We start from the raw sequence: 19,055 nt of genomic DNA on the forward strand, positions 1-19,055 counted from the left end.
GGTGAGCTCAGGTTCCTCCTACTCTGCCATCTTCTCTCTTCCCTGAACTTTCTCTCTTCCATTCACTCAATAAGGGTGGTTGAAGATTAAAAAAAAAAATCTTTAAGAATTTTATCAAGGAGCAAATTCCAACAGGTTGAATGACTAATGGAAAGTTTGCTACTTTAGAACACTAACTCTGTCAGGCAAGTAGTCTTTCCCCCATTTGACATAAGTTTTGGTTGAGAAAAGCAATTTTTTCATGATTATATAACATGCCAACCATGAGCGTTCAATTCAAACACAGATCTGCCTGAGAAAGCCACTTTCTACTATTCCAATAGTAGACAAATTTTAGCATGCTTTAGAATATCTAACTATTGGGGTGCTCAATCCAAATACAGATCCAGATGGCCTCTTGGAATATGTATCTTTTATAAACACACCAGGTAAATGCAATGTGGTCCAGGATCCATACTTAACTAGAGTCCATTAACTCTGAAAACTGCCTACTCAAGAAAATCAGAAATCATGTATCTTTAAATTAGTATTTGTTATTATTATCTGGCTATACACCAGCTATTCCTTAGCTACTAGAGTCCTAGAAGTCTTACCCAAGAGGCTATATGATAGAATATCCCAGGAACATTTTATAAGTATAGAGGATTCTTGTTAAATTTGAATCTGGTAAAAATAATAAACCTACCTTCCCTGAATTAACCATAAGATATAATTCATCATGACTGGGGCACTATTAATTATGTCAAAACAGTAGGAATTAATTAATTGGAACCATCCCGAGCAAACCAAGATACCTGAAGGAAAAATCAAACTAACTTTTTCTCACCATGTCCTACAACTATTATGTATTTTTATAAACTCAATACCATGTTCCTATTCAAAAAAAATTAGTAGGTTTACCATTTGTTTCATTTTATTTTGATGAATATTATTTACAAAGAAGAAAAAACCACTTTTATTGTTTGTACAAAGTCAATCCAAAGTGGAGATGTATTTGTGAAGTACTAAAAGAGAACACCAAGGGACAGAAGATCTGCATTCAAATTAAAATGTCATTTTGTAGCTATGACCTTGGATTATTTTTCTTACTTGGGCCTCAGTTTCATCATATGTAAAATAAGGAATATCCACTAAACAACCACTTTAGAATTATCAGTGGATCAAATGAGGTAACAAGCATTTTGAAAGTATCTCAAAATAGCTGGAAAATGTTATAATTATAGACAAAATAAATTTGAAGGGAAACATTACAAGACATATCTTCTGACAGCAGCTGTAATGATATTACTAGATGTTTACAGATTGGTTTTGATGTAAATGTTGCCACTTCCCTCATTGTATTCCCCCAGAAGGATGGGATTCTAGATCTCTCAGGAGCCACAGGATTGACAGTGAGTATTGTTTAAGATAGAAAGTCCCTGACAGTTGTCTTCATTGTTAGATTATACTTATCAAAAAGAAAAAAATACCATTACCTTCAGCACCTGTAGAATTGGACATGACTTTCAAAAGTACAATCCTACTACATTCTCACTACATAACAGCTACTGTGGTGAGTTCTCTGGCCCCATCCTTAGACTCAAGGATGGCCGAGTCAGCACCAAGAAATTCTTACAGACTGATTTTGTGAAGAATGCCTGTGACCAAGTGCCAGCACCTTCAAGAATTAGGACTGGCCCAGATGCTAATTATCCATATGATCTTAGGCAAGATGTACTTATAAAATGAGGTGATAGAGGATCATTCTGACATTCTATAAGTCTTAATGACTACCATCTTGGGTATTTTCCTATTCTTTGTCATAACAGAAAAAAAAATCACAGTTAAGCAGATATAGATGTTTTAAATAGATTTAAAACAGTTTCAGGATACATTGGAACTGATTAAAAGATAAAATCTTTTCCACATGAAGTGAAATCGTAGTTGTAAACAAACTAAGAAACATTTGTTTTACAAGATAATTTGCCATATGACCTCAAGGTATTAGACAATTTTTAAAGGCCTTATAATTTCTGAATTTTTCAATTGAGAGGTTCTTGGCATTTTAAGTGTCTAGAAGACTGCCTTCATTTTTGGATATTTTCTTCTACATTTTCCAGTCTATTATCATTACAGAAGAAAACATTTAGCATACAATTACAGAAATAGATAATTAAACAGATTTAAAGTAACTTCAAGATACATTTACACTGAAACATACAGAGAAAATAGTTGAGTCAAAACACACATTCACAGCCTCAATTTCATTAACTTATGGAAACTATTTAAATATGAACCGGGTAACATCTTACATGGTAACTGAATTCTTTAGATTTAACTAGAGACATGTATAACACTTACAACATTTACACAATACTATTTTCAAAATAGGGTTTTGACCTCTAAGAATAAAAGTTCTTAGTGACAAACTTTAGGCAGCAGCTTAGCCCAGTGGGATATTAACTTTGTTCTAAGAAGCAGCTACATATAAACAGTCCCTCATACCCTGCAGCAAGACAAAAGCGATATTAAGAAACTTTTAAGGCAGAAAAAAAGAATCCTACAAGTGTAAGGTCCAATGACAATGTTTACAAATGAACATAAGATCTCAATTATTAACTGAGCAAGTGACTTAATTTACACATTAACTCCTTTCCTGTTTCAGATTCTGGGAACATTTATGCTTACCCTATTGTGCAAGGCATTGAGAACACAGAGGAGGATTGGACATGGTTTCAGTGGTGGGCTGGTATACGTTTAACAAACCCCTTCTTGGGAAGAGAATCCTTTACTTATAATATTTATGGATCCCTATGGTATAAATACTCCTATGTCCCATTTCAAGCTACCAACAATTTGGTAACTGGCTCACAAAATTCCTAACAATTCAACAGTCATCTCTTACAAACTATTATTAGCTAAGCTCCAATACACTACTGTATGGTCCCCACCCTCAAGTAGCTCGTAATCTCTTTGTGGGTACACACTTAAGAGGCTAGACAAGAACAGGGAAGATAGGGATAAAATTTAAATAATTCAGTTACAGAATTTGTAAGCAGTTTTAAAACTCAAAAGGAACAAAATCTGTGTAATTTTTGTACTTGTTTTCTATTCCACTTTTCCTTTTAATTCCAGAAAATTAAAATGCAGCATGTTTTCAGTAAAGGGTAAGTGGAATAAGAAGGAAAAAGACAAGAAAAAACATCCCAAGATTTATGTTAACAGTGATGTTTCCATCAGAAGAAAATGCTTACTAAGATAAGGGCAAATATAATATAACTTTTAAAATTTAAGCCCTTTCAGTTCAGTTCCAAGTCCTGAAGATTTATCCTGTCCTCTTTGGCTGCAGCTTTGATGAGATTAGTATCATGCAAAAGAAGCTAGCTAAAGAACACACTTCTTCACACCACTCACACTATCAGCTCATAATAAAAGGCAAAACTAAATTCTGGAATATGATAACTGAACTTCTTTTGCATAGTCACCTTCTTGGATCAGATCTTGGGTAAGTGCCGGCTGGGGTGACCAGGAAATTCTTCTGGTAACAAAACATGGAGTCTACAGGTTGGGCACGTCCCCTGTTGCATCAGCCAAGGTCTAATGCACTAAGGAGCAAAAATATTCATGTCAGACTCTCAGAGTTAGACTAACAGAGGTAACTGCTACACTATATAATCAGTTACCAGCCAACATGTCTTCTGGTGGATCTTAAAACCTTATCTAGTAGATTGCCAAGCCAATTGCTGCAATAATGGCACCTTCTCTGATTCACTAAGCAATATAGCTGGTAATAGCAGAACACCTTTCAGCCAGTTTATTCTATTAGGATCCTTTCTCCAAACCCAATTTTCAGGATGAGTACCAATTCTTCCTAACAAAGAGGTTGAGGAAACCTGCCACATATTTTTCCTCTAGTTAATTATATATTGTTCTCATTTATAATCCAGAAAAAAATACAAAAGTGACTAATACCCTGTACCAAGTGCTAATGGTGTTTTGAATTTAAAATCCCTAGATGATGGATATACTTTTCAGATGTCTTTTTGGTGAAAATGGAAGTATTCTTTAGCTATGAACTATCTATTAAGTCATTCGCTTGAGTAAAAACTCTCCAAAAACAAATCAATTTTACCTGTATAAATAATGAGAGCCAGGTCAGATGAGAGAAGATTAAGAATAGGCACTATACCATTTGCAACTACGTGGATGGAACTGGAGGGTTTTATGCTCAGTGAAATTAGAGAAAGACAAATATCATATGACTTTGCTCATATGAGGACTTTAAGACACAGAACAGATGAACATAAGGGAAGGGAAGCAAAAATAATATAAAAACAGGGAGGGGGACAAAACATAAGAGACTCTTAAATGTGGAAAACAAACAGAGGGTTACTGGAGGGGTTGTGGAGGGGGGATGGGCTAAATGTGTAAGGGGCATTAAGGAATCTACCCCTGAAATCATTGTTGCACCATATGCTAACTAACTTGGATATAAATTGAAAACAAACAGAAAAAAGAATAGGCACTATATATTAGGCTCACTAATTGTAATAACCCTAGAAAAGTAACCTCAGTGGGTCACCTGCTTTCTATTCTACAGGCAATGGCAAAGAATAAGAAGTTTCATTAAACATTTATTTTCTAAATGGAAGCTTCAAATGGCTAAGTATCTTTCCTGGTCTTTTGGGAGTAGCCATTCTGTGTCTACTTCTTCATATCAGAGTAGATATAAACTATGTGTCACGTTATACATATATGGCTTGAATGAGCCGGCTACTTACTGTTCACTTCCCTGAGAAGTGTATGTAAGATTATCTTTTCCTGGGTCAAATTACATCTTTGCACCATTAGACTTGGATCATAAATTGTATATCAATAGCATTTGCACAGCAACACCAGAAATTAATCTATACAAATGCCAAGAATCAACAAAAGATATGCCAGTCTCAGATTTTTCTAATATCAAAACTGAAACTTGAGCACCTAAAAAGCAAATACAAGGCCCAGAAAGACTGTTAAGGTGAGTCTTTTGCTTTCTAAGGGAACGGGTCATCAGTAAATGGGAACAAAGGACACTATATGTTATTTATAGCAAATTGAGATGAAGTGACACAGTTGCTGTGTCAATCAACATTCCCTCCAGTTCTATTTGAAACTACTCTGTATTATTTCAATTTCATCACTGTCTCTCTTTTCGTGTAAGGTATGTAGAGATCTGAGAAAGCACGGTGCAAAGTGGGGCTAAGTATGGGGAAAACAGGCATCAATGTTTCTGTGTGGTTCTCCAAAGCCTGGAGTTCTTTCCCATGGAATTCGTAACACAGCTATAGCCGTGATACATATAAATGACTTCAAGTAAGGCAGTATGAATCTTGCTTAGTTGATTAAATGGCAAAATATTTAAAAAGATAAGTTTAAAGGGTTACCTGAGAATGGAATTTGTGAGCACAAGGCAAAACTGAGAGGTTTTCTGGAGAGAGATTCTCATGACAAATCACACAAGGCTCCTCTTCTTCCTCCTCTTCATCCTAGGGAAAATACACACAGAAGGCCCAATTCAGCTCCTTTCTTTCTCCCAAATTTAAATGTATTTAGAATCAACAGTCTCATTCTCACCAAATTATTGTCTCCTTCCCATGTGGCAGGCCCTTGTGAACTAAGGGGCCTCCAGGCTGGTTTGGGGGGCTGGGCAGCATTAGACTGTGGAGGAGTGTGGCTGGGTGAAACACAGTTACCATTTGGCACAGATTTTCCTTGACTCTGAAAATAAGAATATTATACTTCTTTTTTTTTTTCAGAAGTGTTCAAAAACAGGAAGAATTGGTAGGATAGCATAGAAAATAGGGTACAGTGAGAATTAGCAAAAGGATAAAGGTCAATTAGATTTGTGAAAAATCCTGAAATAAAACGTTAGTAATATTACTTGTATACTCAAAGCCAAGTTAAAAACAACTCTATATGCCCTTTTAATTAAAACAAGTCTTTACAAAAATTAGAAATAATGTCTTCCTTTAGAGTCAAAGTAACCTAGAATCAATTCCAAGAGGATCATTTTTATTCGAGAATGATCAGGTAGTATTTCAAAAAGACTTACTATACCATTTAAGTTGAAGTTCAATTTTTAATAGATGTTTAATGTGATTACAGGTTATTGGAACAGACATGAAGATAATTAAGACTGCTAACTACCTGATACAGGTTTGTTTTTGTTTTTGTTTTTTACCTGTGATCTCTTGGGGTCAATAAATTGGGAAATCTTGTATACAATTTCATCAAATGTCAGTCCAGATAAGGATTTCCCATGAATGTCCTTCAATTTCCGTAAGAAATCCGTAAGCTCCTTTCTGGAAGAGGTCAAATAAAGAGCAGTGGTGATTTTTCCTACTGCCTTGAGGGCATGCCCTCTATACAAGTTACAAAATCCTATCGTATGATGGGTATGTAGAATAGAGATGTGGCCCTTTAGGTCTCTGATCTAAAGTCTACCTAAATTTATCTTAAACCAAAATGAAAACTCAAGTTTATTCAATATTTATTCTTTCCAAAAAAGAACTTTAACTGTTTTTGAAAACTTACTGTATGAAAATTGAGGTTGTTATCTACATACTTATGTACTAAGCTCTTTATATCATGTCTCTAACTGCTCTTACTCAGGACTAAAGTACTCCTTTTAACTTGGGTTACTATTGGTCTCTTTTCTGTGTTAATATTTAATCTTTGCTTTGTTTCTGAGTTTTACAAAATTAAAACTGAACAGAGAAGCTAGAAGACACATTAAAATAATGTAGGTTTCTTTATCACACAATCAATACATTCCTTTTCAAATCCCATATTCCGTTGACTCAAAGTCTGTATACATTTTTGGTAGGATAGAATAGGATGAAATATTTTCTTTCCCAAATGAAGTGTCAGGTCATCAGCCTGGTAAACTACCTTGGATTACTATTCATTTTATACATTTTATATGTACATATACTTATAAGTGTATTACAGTTCTATTTTCATTGTTCACTATATTTAGAAAACCATAATCCTGAAACATAACAATATGTTCATTAAATAAAAGTGCTAGCCTTCAAATGAAAATACTGGTTAAAAACTAGAATTATTTCCTTAAATACAAAAGGATAAAAAACTTCATTTCTGGAGAAGAAAAATATCTTTCTGCTAAAGTCAGAACTGTGAAAACCACAGCAAAATAATTATTTCTTGCATTTAACTGTGTTCCCTAACAAAAACTAAGAGCCCTAAATAAAATTAAGGAAATAGGAAAGTAAAACCTGATGTTTGGGCTTATATATATATATAGCATACAATCAAAATTCATTTTGGAAAGAGGTTATTGATTATTGTAACTGGTGGCATTAAAATTGGATAGGCTTATGACTAGTTATACTTCTTAGTAAATGAGCAAACCTAAATTTAAAAATCTATTCTGTCATAATTTAAGACTAATATATTTAGTGAAGAGGCTTAGCATTTATATTGAACACTATCCCTTTAAATTTCATTTTCCTTACCAAGGCAATGGAAAGGAAATATATTTGTGTGTATGTTTGTTTCATTCCCCTAATTATGGTGGTGGAAAACGTAGAGTATGATCTGTACTCACAACTAAATAAAAATTAAGGTACCTGGTTTGTTGTGGAAAAGCAGTTTTCAGCCTGTCTATAATCCTCTCCCAATTCATCATGGGGGGGTCACTTCCCAGACCTGCACTGGGAGGAGGCCCAGTGTCTCCCACAGGCGCCGGTACAGTCCAGGCTATACCAGTCATCTGAAAGGAACACAGAGTTATAACCCATCAGCTTCAGTTATTAGGAAGTAACATTCCATGACAACATGGTATTTCCATACCTCAGAAAATGGGTAGAATGAAGAGGAAGAATATCGACCTATACATTCCCTTTTTAGAATTTTGTAAAACATTTAACTAGCACAATAATACTTCTTGTTTTTAATTACCCTTATTTTGAAAAGGAGACATGTGAGTCTCTGTAATTGAAGAAATTACAGAAATACAGAGTATTTACTGCTGTATTTTAGAATAGTAAAGAAACAACTAGTGTGCTAAGAGGGGAATGAGTGAATTATAGCATATTTAATCAGGTCCTTAGAAACATATCTATATATCTGAGAGGAAGACATGCCCATGAAAGGTTTTTGTTTCATTTGGTTTTGGTTTTTTTGAGAGAGAAGGGGAACATGCACATGCATGCATGAGGAGGGGAGAGGAAGAGGGAGAGAGAGAGAATCCTAAGCAGACTCCATGCCCAGTGCAGAGTCTGATGCAGGGCTCGATCTCACAATTGTGAGATCATGACCCGAGCCGAAATCAAGAGTCGGACACTTAACCAACTAAGCCACCCAAGTGCCCCATTATGTTTCATTTTTTTTTAAAAGTCTGTGGTATAGTATTTATGGTAGGGCTCATTTTTATATTAAATTAAAAAAATACATATGCATAGAAAAGGTCTCAAGTTATAAACTACCTGTAAACTGATTATTTCCTAGGATTTAACTGCAAAATAATTTTACTTTCTACTTTGTATATTTCTGTTATTTGCTTTTTTATGATTAAAAAAAATTTTTTTTTAATTTACATCCCAATTAGTTAGCATATAGTGCAACAATGATTTCAGGAGTAGATGCCTTAGTGCCCCTTACCCATTTAGCCCATCCCCCCTCCCACACCCCCAGCAGTAACCCTCTGTTTGTTCTCCATATTTATGAGTCTCTTATGCTTTGTCCCTCCCTGCTTTTATATTCTTTTTGTTCCCTTATGTTCATCTGTTTTGTCTCTTAAAGTCCTCATATGAGTGAAGTCATATGATATTTGTCTTTCTCTGACTAATTTCACTGAGCATAATACCCTCCAGTTCCATCCACATAGTTGCAAATGGTAAGATTTCATTCTTTTTGATTGCTGAGTAATACTCCATTGTGTGTGTGTATACACACACACACACACACACACACCCCACATCTTCTTTATCCATTTATTCATCGATGGACATTTGGGCTCTTTCCATACTTTGTCTATTGTTGATAGTGCTGCTATAAACATGGGGGTGCATGTGTCCCTTCAAAACAGCACACCTGTATCCCGTGGATAAATGCCTAGTAGTGCAATTGCTCGGTCGTAGGGTAGTTCTATTTTTAGTTTTTTGAGGAACCTCCATACTATTTTCCAGAGTGGCTGCATTAGCTTGCATTTCCATTTTTTATGATTTTTCTAATTATAAAAGTAGTTTATGCTATAGTTGAATTTTCAAAGAAATAAAGATGAGACTACTACTAGCATGTCTGCCCCATGTCTCATGAATGTTACAGACAAAGGTGGTATGCAAGTTGTAGTGACACCTCTGAGCCATGAAACCATTAGTTTTGCCATATGTTATGGCATTTCTTCTTAGAAACTTTAAGACTCTAATTAATATCAGGAAGTGAACACTTTTAGCTGATTACTAGGATAATTATAAACATGACAACTTTTACCTAAGGCTTTACAGGTTATTTTCAAATATAAGATTACTCATGAAAGTTTAGCAATTACTAACAGCTACTGAAGTAACTCCTACAAAGCCTACTTAGAGGAGAAAACTGCCCAGACATCTGGGTTTGCCTTAGTATCAACCTTTTCCCCAGGAATCAGAAAATAATCTTATTAGGTTGAGGTACTTCACAAAGTTTTCAATAAGGGTGTGTGTGTGTGTGTGTCTGTGTGTGTGCATGTATACACACACAAAACTATCTTTAATATAATGGTGGGGGAGCAAACCACATGAACAACACTGTGATATCATGAGGAATAAAGAGATGTGGTACTCAGTTAACATGTTAAGGTCTATGTACATATTTATTAGCAGAGTCAGCCTCTACAAAAACAAGAGTCCATCTGACTATATATTTCAAAGGGAGACTATTTATAGGTATAAAAAACTGGTAAGAATGCGCTTATGGAAAGTCAAGATTAGAGAATTTTCCTTAGTTAACATCAATCTTCTGGGACAAGATTTTTTTTTTATTAAAAAACATTTACCTTTGCCAAGATTACAACTAATAATCCTGGTCATTTAAATTTTCTCTATTGCCTCTTCAGGTTTGGATAAGGCTTATCTGGCTAGTTGTAGCTAGGAGGACGATTCATCACTTTATAGTATATTCCAAGGTGATGCAAATTATATTCTGTTTGTGTGCTACTATACATATGTGTGTATGTTTGTGTAAATAAAGTTTTTCTTTAGCTTTGTGGCATAACTTTGTTATGAATTGGCTTCTTTGCTTTCTAATTACCCATCAAACATGCTAAATGTAAATTATCTATTAAAAATATTAATCTACCCTATATTGTTGCCTATTATAGAAGCAAAACCTTAAAATCCTATAAGGACTGTCTACTATAAAAAGGTATTTATCTTTGTCTCCAGAAGCTAAGCCAGTATCAGCTAACAAAATAATATATGGAATGCTCTTAGCACAGCACTTCAAATGGAACTATTCATTCACCTGTCATTCAGTTATCCTCCCCTCCACTACTACCACCACCATCACCACCTATCAAATAAACAGAACACATTCATTCACGAAGTCTACTGTGGTGATAAAAACTATTCCACCAAAAAGGGATCTGTACCAGCGGGGCTCTAGTTTGGCCAGGTGCAGAGATGACTCCAGAGCAAACAGCAGGCATCTGAGGAACAGTGAGTATGGGTCTAAAGAAAGATTCTTTCATAAGAGGTCTTCCCAAGAACTGCTGCATCTAAAATAGAAAAGGTTAAAAAAAACAAAAACCCAATACATTTATATATTAAATAGGCAATGATCTAAATTCATAGAGCAATGTTTGGGGGAAAACAATTTGAAATCTAGATACAAAGCACTAGCATTAGAATTGGTGTTGTCATAACAGTTAAATGTACGCATTTTTGGAAAAGCGAAGGGTAGTGAATATACAAAAGAGCAGAGAGAGAAGAGAAGTGAGTTCTAGTCTCTCTTTCTACCTGGCTGGGTAACCAGGGATGCCAAGTTACTAATCTATAAAGCAGAGGGTTATTAGGTTAAGTGATTTTTAAAGTTCCCTCCCAACTATAATAATATAGGACTATGCTAAGAGGCTCCTCAATGAGTACTGTCCACATTGATGAATAATACTGATACTCAGAAATTATAAAGAACCAAAGCTGACTATAGAAAATATTACTTTCCTTGGTTACACATTGGAGGGAACTTGTATCACCTGATGGATTTTGACTTTATGGTTAGCTCCAATGAGAGCAGAAAGCTAAAGTGCAGTAGGCCTGGGGCATAAACCCCCTTACAATGACTTGTAGACATGCTTATAGGTGTTACTGCACCTTCCAGGGGGCTGTGGAAAGCTAGCCCTTCTTAGCATCTAGCAATGGGATGGATACCTTACTGACTAGACTACAGAAGAGGACAGATTAAGTTTCTACTATGTGCCAAGTCTAGCACTGGCATAAACAGAAATTCAAATATTTTTTGAATTGGAAAAAAAATGAACATCAACACAGATCATAGGTTAATAGGGAACAATAAAATGAATACATGAGGTTGACACCGGATTCTTATTTAATAGCACTAAAGGAAAGACATTGTGTATATCATTGTCTGTAAGTACTCTTGCTAAAAATACTGAACCTGATTCTAAGCAACTGTCTAGATCTAATCAACAGTTTACAGAAAATAGAACATGTACAATGACATCACAAGGATGCAATCAATTAAATTAATAATGCGGGAATCTGAACTTCTTTAACAAATAAATGACATGAGTAAAAGAGAGGGGGTCGGGTAGCTGCTAGAGATTTAAAGAACAATGAGCCACATGCGAAGTTAAAACTTTATTTGAATTGTTTTTAAAAATAAATTATTAAAAGAGTAATTATAATCAAATTGGAAATATTGCAAACTAGGTAAGAAAAAGGCATTTTTTTTTCCAACGTTTATTTATTTTTGGGACAGAGAGAGACAGAGCATGAATGGGGGAGGGGCAGAGAGGGGGAGACACAGAATCGGAAACAGGCTCCAGGTTCTGAGCCATCAGCCCAGAGCCTGACGCGGGGCTCGAACTCACCGACCGCGAGATCGTGACCTGGCTGAAGTCGGACGCGTAACCGACTGCGCCACCCAGGCGCCCCGAAAAAGGCATTTTTAAGGCAAATGGGAAATATAAATTTTAACTGGATTTTAGATATTAAAATTTTTAGTTTTCTTAGGTAAAAAAATGGTGATACCATTATATCTAATAATAATATCTAATGGATATTAGATATTAAATTTTTTAATTTTCTTAGGTAAAAAAAATGGTGTTATCATTATATCCAATAATAATAATATCCTCATCTTTTAGGATGAACTATACATGGATGAGATTATATGATATGTACTTTAAAATATCCCAGTAGGAAGAAGAGGATGACATGAAACAAGATTAACAAAATGTTGGCTCTCTTAGTTCACAGAGGTTTGTTATACTATTCTATTTTTGTGTTTCAATTTTCATAATGTAAAGTTTTTAAAGAATGAATGGATGGTGGGTATGAGTCAGTATTCCTGCTCTCTTTGCAGACAGCCACTACCTAATACTACTTGGGAGAATTAGATAGCCAGGGTACAAAACCCAAGATATAATAAAAACATATAAAAAATACTGGGTTAAACTGGGAAGAGTACCCCTTATTTCAGATTTCTCAGGTTAGACTACTATACATCTAAAGCCTGTTGACTATTCTTTATAATACTAGGATCTCAGAGATAGATGAACTCTTTTTATGTATGTATGTATGTATGTATGTATGTATATATGTATGTATGTATATTTCAAGTTTTTATTTAAATTCTAGTTAACATATAGTGTGATATTAGTTTAAGGAATATAATCTAGTGATTCATCACTTACATACATACCCATAGATGTATTTCAGTAACCAGGTCATCTAGTATAATTTCCTGGTGTTATACATGGAAAACACAAAGTCCAGCATAGCTGATTTTTCCAAGAATAACATAGTTATTCAGAGAGTTAGGACTTAAACCCAGATCTCTAGTATGTTTCCATTGAATAATCTTAACTTACGGCAAATAGCATCGCTACATTTCTAGCATTTGCACTCTCAAACTGTTCCACTAATGTTTAGTGGTCGCTGATGCTTGCACTTGAACACAACTGTTAGTTTTGATCAAACACAGCGGTGATGCTAGTTAGGAAGCACAAAAGATACACATGTACCTCTCAGATGTTAGCAGAGAGCTTAACTGCCAGTGGGGTTTTGCCCTTGACTAAACCTGGGTTAAGCCCCATCAAACATAAGAAAGCCTTCAAAGTGATGAGGATCTAGAGGTCAAAGTTTAACTACATATGTCAGCTATGGAGTTATCACTGGTATCAGACAGCTTGTGCTGATCTGGTTTCAAGAAACTTCAAAGAACAACTCTGTATGTGGCTTCGGAGTCTCTGGAGCCATTTTATATTTAGAGTTATCGGAGAGTTTAACTACAACCTATAGGTGGTAGTTTGAAAATGGGCAGAAAGCAGAGTTTCTAGAAATCATACAAGCATATGTGTTACTTCCTGTAGAACTACAAGGACTCTTTGGATTTCCCCATCATTTGCATATAATATTTCTTATCGAGGTAATTGAGTATGATGAAGTTCCAACCCTAGAATAATAATGTTCATAATGTAGTGCTCCTATAAAAGCTGAACTAAAAATATAAAAGGCAATACTGCATTCTAAAGACCATGGTGTACACCATATAATGCTTTTAGCTTTGGATCCTGCTTTTGAAACACAGTGTAACTCCACACAATTCACATAATTTTCAAGTTCTCTGATACACTCAACTAATTACAGAAATAACATTTTCAAAGTTCTACTACAAGCAGAAGTGCTGGGGTTGAAAGTGATTGGCCACTAAATATCTCACACCTTTCTCCTTTTCCTATTCCCAGATGTGTTTTGATAATAAAAATGATCACCTAATGGTTCTTTCCTGAAAGGTCTTTTGAAAAGCTGTGTGAATTTATTGGGCTAAGGTACTATGTTTCCCAGAAGGATAATATAAATAGTCCAACAGAGAGATAGCTGATTGAGACTCACTGATTCCCAGCAATAAGCAAGAAAGGGGCATAAATGAAAGCTACTAAAGGTAGAATAGGGATAAAAGTTAAGGAACAGAATGTTCAAAGTAGAAGTGGAGGGGTGAAGTCTAAACTGCTAGGGTACTATACTGAAATGGTTTAGTCATCTAGGGGTAACCTGAGAGCATTGGGAATTCTGCCCATCCATCAGTTTTCTCTTACCTTACAGGTGAGATTGACAGGATGCATGAGAATATATTACCTCTTTAGCTACCAAATACATCACTAAAATCCAGTGATACACCTATGTATTGGCATGGCTAAGCCAGTCAACTAGTTATATCATCTGGAAATAATATAGCAGGAATAGACATAATTACAAACAATATGCACAGTATGTGCCTATTCTATTTTGAACACACATTAAACATATAGCCCTTAGCACTTCATCAAGATGAAGATGGCAATTTTTCAAAATGTCCTATTTCTTACCAGTATGTCAGGATTAGGTGGTGGTGGAGGAAGCTGGATTGGAGGTAGGGTGCTCAAGGCAAACCCTTGCTTCACCTTGTTAATTTGTTCATTGTACTGTGTCTAGTAGAACAAGAGAAACAATATTTTAGAGCAAAATAAACCTCAAAGAAATAGCATATGGGAATACTCGATGCAGTGTTGAATAATAAAACACACAACAGTGATTCTCAACCAATTATGTCAGAAATAACATAAAAACGATTTTTGACATAAAGTAATTCTATAACACACTATCCCCAAATGTACTGGCAAGATACAAAGACACATAATTCACAGATCCTATGATAATTCTTCAGTATTTCCATAATTTTCAGCCCCAAAATGGGAATCACTGATATAAAGTGAATAGTGTCTAAAGATTTAAGAAGCTGTAAGTAATATCGGGCTGATAAATATGGGAAAACAGTATTTGTAACGAAGAGTTGAGCTACTTGCAAATGTTCACTTTAAAAATTGGAGGGGAAATTTTATGGAATACTCATTAAATATCCACATTTTGTTTATCTCAGAGTTATACCTCTAGTTTTCTCTAGTATCATATATACCTTTGTTTTATCACATGGATTTTGGCAAAACTAAGACTCCAATCTCTGAAGCTTAACTACATACTCTCAAAAGTTTTTGGCATTGTTACTTCACAGTATTATTTTGTAAACAACCCACAGAGACTGGAAAAGAAATAAAACATTAGAAACTTCACACAGAAGACCTGTGCATGAAAGAAGACAAAGATGTAGCTGCTCTTGTGAGGCCAGTGAGTAAACCCAACAGAAATGCTAAGCATCACTGAAGACCTCATAACAAGAGTCTTGCAAAGAAACAGTCAAGACAGCCACCAGAAAAGCTGGACAAATAGGTAATGCTCTGAGGCAGTTGTCACAATTAAATGTCATTGTTTTACTAGCAGTGTTGTGAAATCACAAAACACTGAACATTATATATTTACCTGAAGATATAAATACAAAAATATCCTAAGGCCAAATGAAGAAATTATTAAATATTCAGTAGGTTATCTCTTTAGATTACGTTAAGCATAGTCCTAATTCTATTAAATAATGAATAAATATTTCGCATTATGGAATAAGAACATAAAATCTAAGACTGAAAACCAAGACAGGTCTGCTTGATTGTCCTTTTAATAATATAAACACAGAATTACTCAGATCAAGTTATGACAATTATTTTTGATTACAGCATTATCAGCTTTGGAATTCTAGGAAAATTAGGTGTGAAGCACAATTTTTGAGTTCCTTTATTGTATGAAGGACTTGAAAGACCTGAAAACCCACATGTATTAGCCTACATTAGTCTGTCTACAATCAACTACATGGAAATATCGATGTCAAACCTTAAAAAAGCACAAATTGTAATAACTGAAAAAAAACCATGTTCTTCCTTAAATTTCTCCAGTAATTGTTGTTAATGTTACATGTTTTCTTTATGTATATACCTCCTACAACATTCAATTTACTCTAAAGATACTTCAGCACTTACCCTGAGGAATGCAATCTTATTTCTAACATCTGTTACAATGGCATTCCAACTCTCTACTGCAGCCTTTAATTGAAGTGATTCCAGGTTACTGATGTAGGAAAGGAGACACAAGAGAAAGTTCTTTCTTTTTATATACCACATAGGTCTCTAAAAATTTCCATTATATTCTTTAGCATGTATGTAAATAATATAAAACAGCAACAAAATTACCTCCGACACCAACAATTACCTCAAATGGGCACAAAGTTGTATGGAAGCGTTTTGTTATTAAAAATAAAACAAAGACGGGGAATATATTTTCTTTTTCAAGAGCAAATACAACTTCTGCTTCCACAACACCAAGTGGTTTTCTATCGTGGCAATATTTTTTAGGACATATGAAATCTTTACACAGGAATCCCTCTGTTGAAGTAAGGAAGCAGAGAAGGCCGAACAGGGAAATGCCCTAGCCATCAAAAGCAGGAGCATCCTTCCAGATGCTGATTCCTCTTGGAAGCAGGTTTTAGACTATCTTCACAGTAGCCCTGACATCCCAGGGCCATAGGTGGCCTATCAGCTCTTGTGCAAATTCCTAAAAGATACCCTTACGGGAGGGCAAATCAGAAAGAACTACCTCTTCTGCGAGGATGAATTAGACTGTTGCCTCGATGCAGTGCATAAACTACACAAACACAGCAGCTCTGCCAAACATGCCCACCAGATGACTTAAGTAGGAACACCTTTGAAGTGTGGAAGGTCTGCCATCTCTAGAAGAGATTTCATGAGGCCTTTCAAAAGGCTCTATTAAAATATCCCCACCCCAGTGTCACCCAGCACACCAGTTTTAAAAGAGCAGAATAAGTTATCACTGAGATCATCTTATACAAAGAGGCTTGATAATATTTTCGTTTATAGAGTGCCCCTTCTCCCTCTAGCAAGCAAAGATAGACTGATCACTTACAACAGTGCTTCCCGGACCTGAATGCACATCAGTATATCCTGGGAATCTTGCTAAACATCAGAGAGTCTGATTCTTTAGAATTGAAGAATAATGATGATCATTAAAATGATCATCATTAAAAAAATAATGATGCCTTGGTCCCAGAAATTCTAATTTAGTTAATTCTTTAAGCATGAAGGTATACTCCATAAAATTATAAATTTAAGGATAGTCTCATGCAACCTGCCCCAAATTTAAAAATCACTTATTATCACACAGCAAGAAATTGGCTTTAACTTAGGATTTCAGGTGTTAATACTGATCTTTCCCTCAATGTATTCCGAAAGTATTTAAAATCAAGCATTAGAAGAGAAATCTATTAGAAAAAAGGTTTTCCACTTAGAATCCACCCCGTTTTGTAAATATCTAGTCTGGATGCATGTTTCTGAGATTTTTCATCTACTTCACTTAAGGGGAAGGGAAAAATTTGTCTGCAGCTATTACTGTGCTCAGATTTCTCAGTGCTTCGGGAAAAGCAACCAAGCAAAAGTATCAAAGTGATTAAATGAATTTTGAGGTTTAAAAAAAATAAGGGTTTGTTTACTCCAAAGACTCTGGTGTCTTACATGTAAAACACAGATTATGTTTGACCTCAAAGCCTCTTGTTAGTATCTCTGAGATAAAGAAGCATTAAGGAAGAGTAAAATGTTACCTTGCCGCCATGTGAGTCACCCTGGCAAGCTGACTGAGGCATTCCTTTTCAGTCTGCTCTAGGTGGAGCAGACCAAAATCTCTACGACACTGTAAGAAGTACACCTACAGATTTTTGAGAGGAAGACAAAGAAGTTGAAGGTGTCCTTGTAAATGAACACGTTGTTTTCTAAATCATTTCTAGTAAAGGTGAAACTATTTCTCAATCTCTTCCAGCACCTGAGCTTCTTGACCATCCATAATACATTAGAAAAACTCTAATTCTGCAACTCTAACTTTTTTAGTCAATGGTTACTGAGTTGGTAACCATTCCAGAACATTAGTTTTTCAAGCTTGAACATACCCTGGTATCATCTAAGAAACTTAAAAAAAAAAAAAAAAATGGTGCCTTGGTCCCAGAAATTCTAATTTAATTGATACCAGGTAGAGCCTGAGTGCTAGGATTTTTTAAAGTTCTCAGGTAACTCTACTATGCAGCAAAGTTTAAGAAAACTCAAAAGAATCCTGCTATTTGTTTTGTTTTGTTAATTGAGGAAGGGATCAGAAAATAATAAGACCACACAGGAGGAGCATGCAGTCCAAACGGACTTTGGGAGGTCCATGGGTCCAATGTCTCCCCCATAGCAGGAATTCCTTCTGCACCATTATTGTTGCATGGTTACTTGGCCTCTGTTTTTTCTCAGTAATCACTCAATATTCACTGAAAGTAGATTATATTCTTGGATAGCATTAAGGGTTTATAAAATTAATCATGCAAGCAGAAAGAAACTTTCTGAGTAAAAGTAGTGAGAAACAAAATATACAAACTTGAGCTCTTAAAGTAATCTGAGGGTTTGGTTTTTCAGTTATAGCTAGCATTTTACTCTCCAGATTATTTTTGGTTCAGGTATCATTCCTTGATTGTTGACCTCCAGATTCCCAATTATTCTGCTAAAGAATAGAGCTCACCCATGACAGAGGTAGGAAGATATATAATCCTTTTAATGTTAGTGAACTCTCTAAAAATTTTTAGAGCGTTTGATATAAAACATTTTATATCAAGTTTGAATATCTATAAATAAAAATTACATCCATACAGATAATCAATCACATGTCTTTTAGAAGAGACCCTAGTTGTGGTGTTCTAAGTTAACTTAGAACAAACTGTGAGTGACATTCTGGGGGTCTAGAAGGTAAGTTGGTTTTTGAAATTGGGAGTGTATGATGTATATGTGTTTTGGGAAGATCTACATAGGAACTAACAAAGAAAGGAGATATTATCTCCAGCAGCAGTAAAATGTTATTCTTATAAACTTGGCTTAGTGACCTGGCTTC

The 19,055-nt window shown here is 35.1% G+C and overlaps 1 protein-coding gene across 10 annotated transcripts in view; it reads right to left on the minus strand.

Moving 5' to 3' along the window:
- The window catches only part of DZIP3 (DAZ interacting zinc finger protein 3), a 138,519-nt gene that overhangs the window by 31,194 nt on the left and 88,270 nt on the right, over positions 1 to 19,055 (minus strand). For 8 of the 10 annotated variants that reach the window (XM_047874676.1, XM_047874672.1, XM_047874675.1 and 5 more), the window contains 9 exons: positions 17,743 to 17,846; positions 16,112 to 16,199; positions 14,576 to 14,677; positions 10,616 to 10,741; positions 7,614 to 7,756; positions 6,203 to 6,323; positions 5,596 to 5,739; positions 5,406 to 5,507; positions 896 to 3,584 (listed from right to left, as the gene is read on the minus strand). In XM_047874676.1, coding sequence (XP_047730632.1) covers positions 3,474 to 3,584; positions 5,406 to 5,507; positions 5,596 to 5,739; positions 6,203 to 6,323; positions 7,614 to 7,756; positions 10,616 to 10,741; positions 14,576 to 14,677; positions 16,112 to 16,199; positions 17,743 to 17,846 — 1,041 coding nt within the window. In that variant the 3' untranslated portion in view covers positions 896 to 3,473. Of the gene's footprint in view, positions 1 to 895; positions 3,585 to 5,405; positions 5,508 to 5,595; positions 5,740 to 6,202; positions 6,324 to 7,613; positions 7,757 to 10,615; positions 10,742 to 14,575; positions 14,678 to 16,111; positions 16,200 to 17,742; positions 17,847 to 19,055 lie in introns of those variants that run through there. The other 2 variants (XM_047874674.1, XM_047874673.1) reach the window with 2 other exon arrangements.

This window comes from Prionailurus viverrinus, chromosome C2 (assembly GCF_022837055.1).
Source record: "Prionailurus viverrinus isolate Anna chromosome C2, UM_Priviv_1.0, whole genome shotgun sequence".
NCBI classification, from domain to species: Eukaryota; Metazoa; Chordata; class Mammalia; order Carnivora; family Felidae; genus Prionailurus; species Prionailurus viverrinus.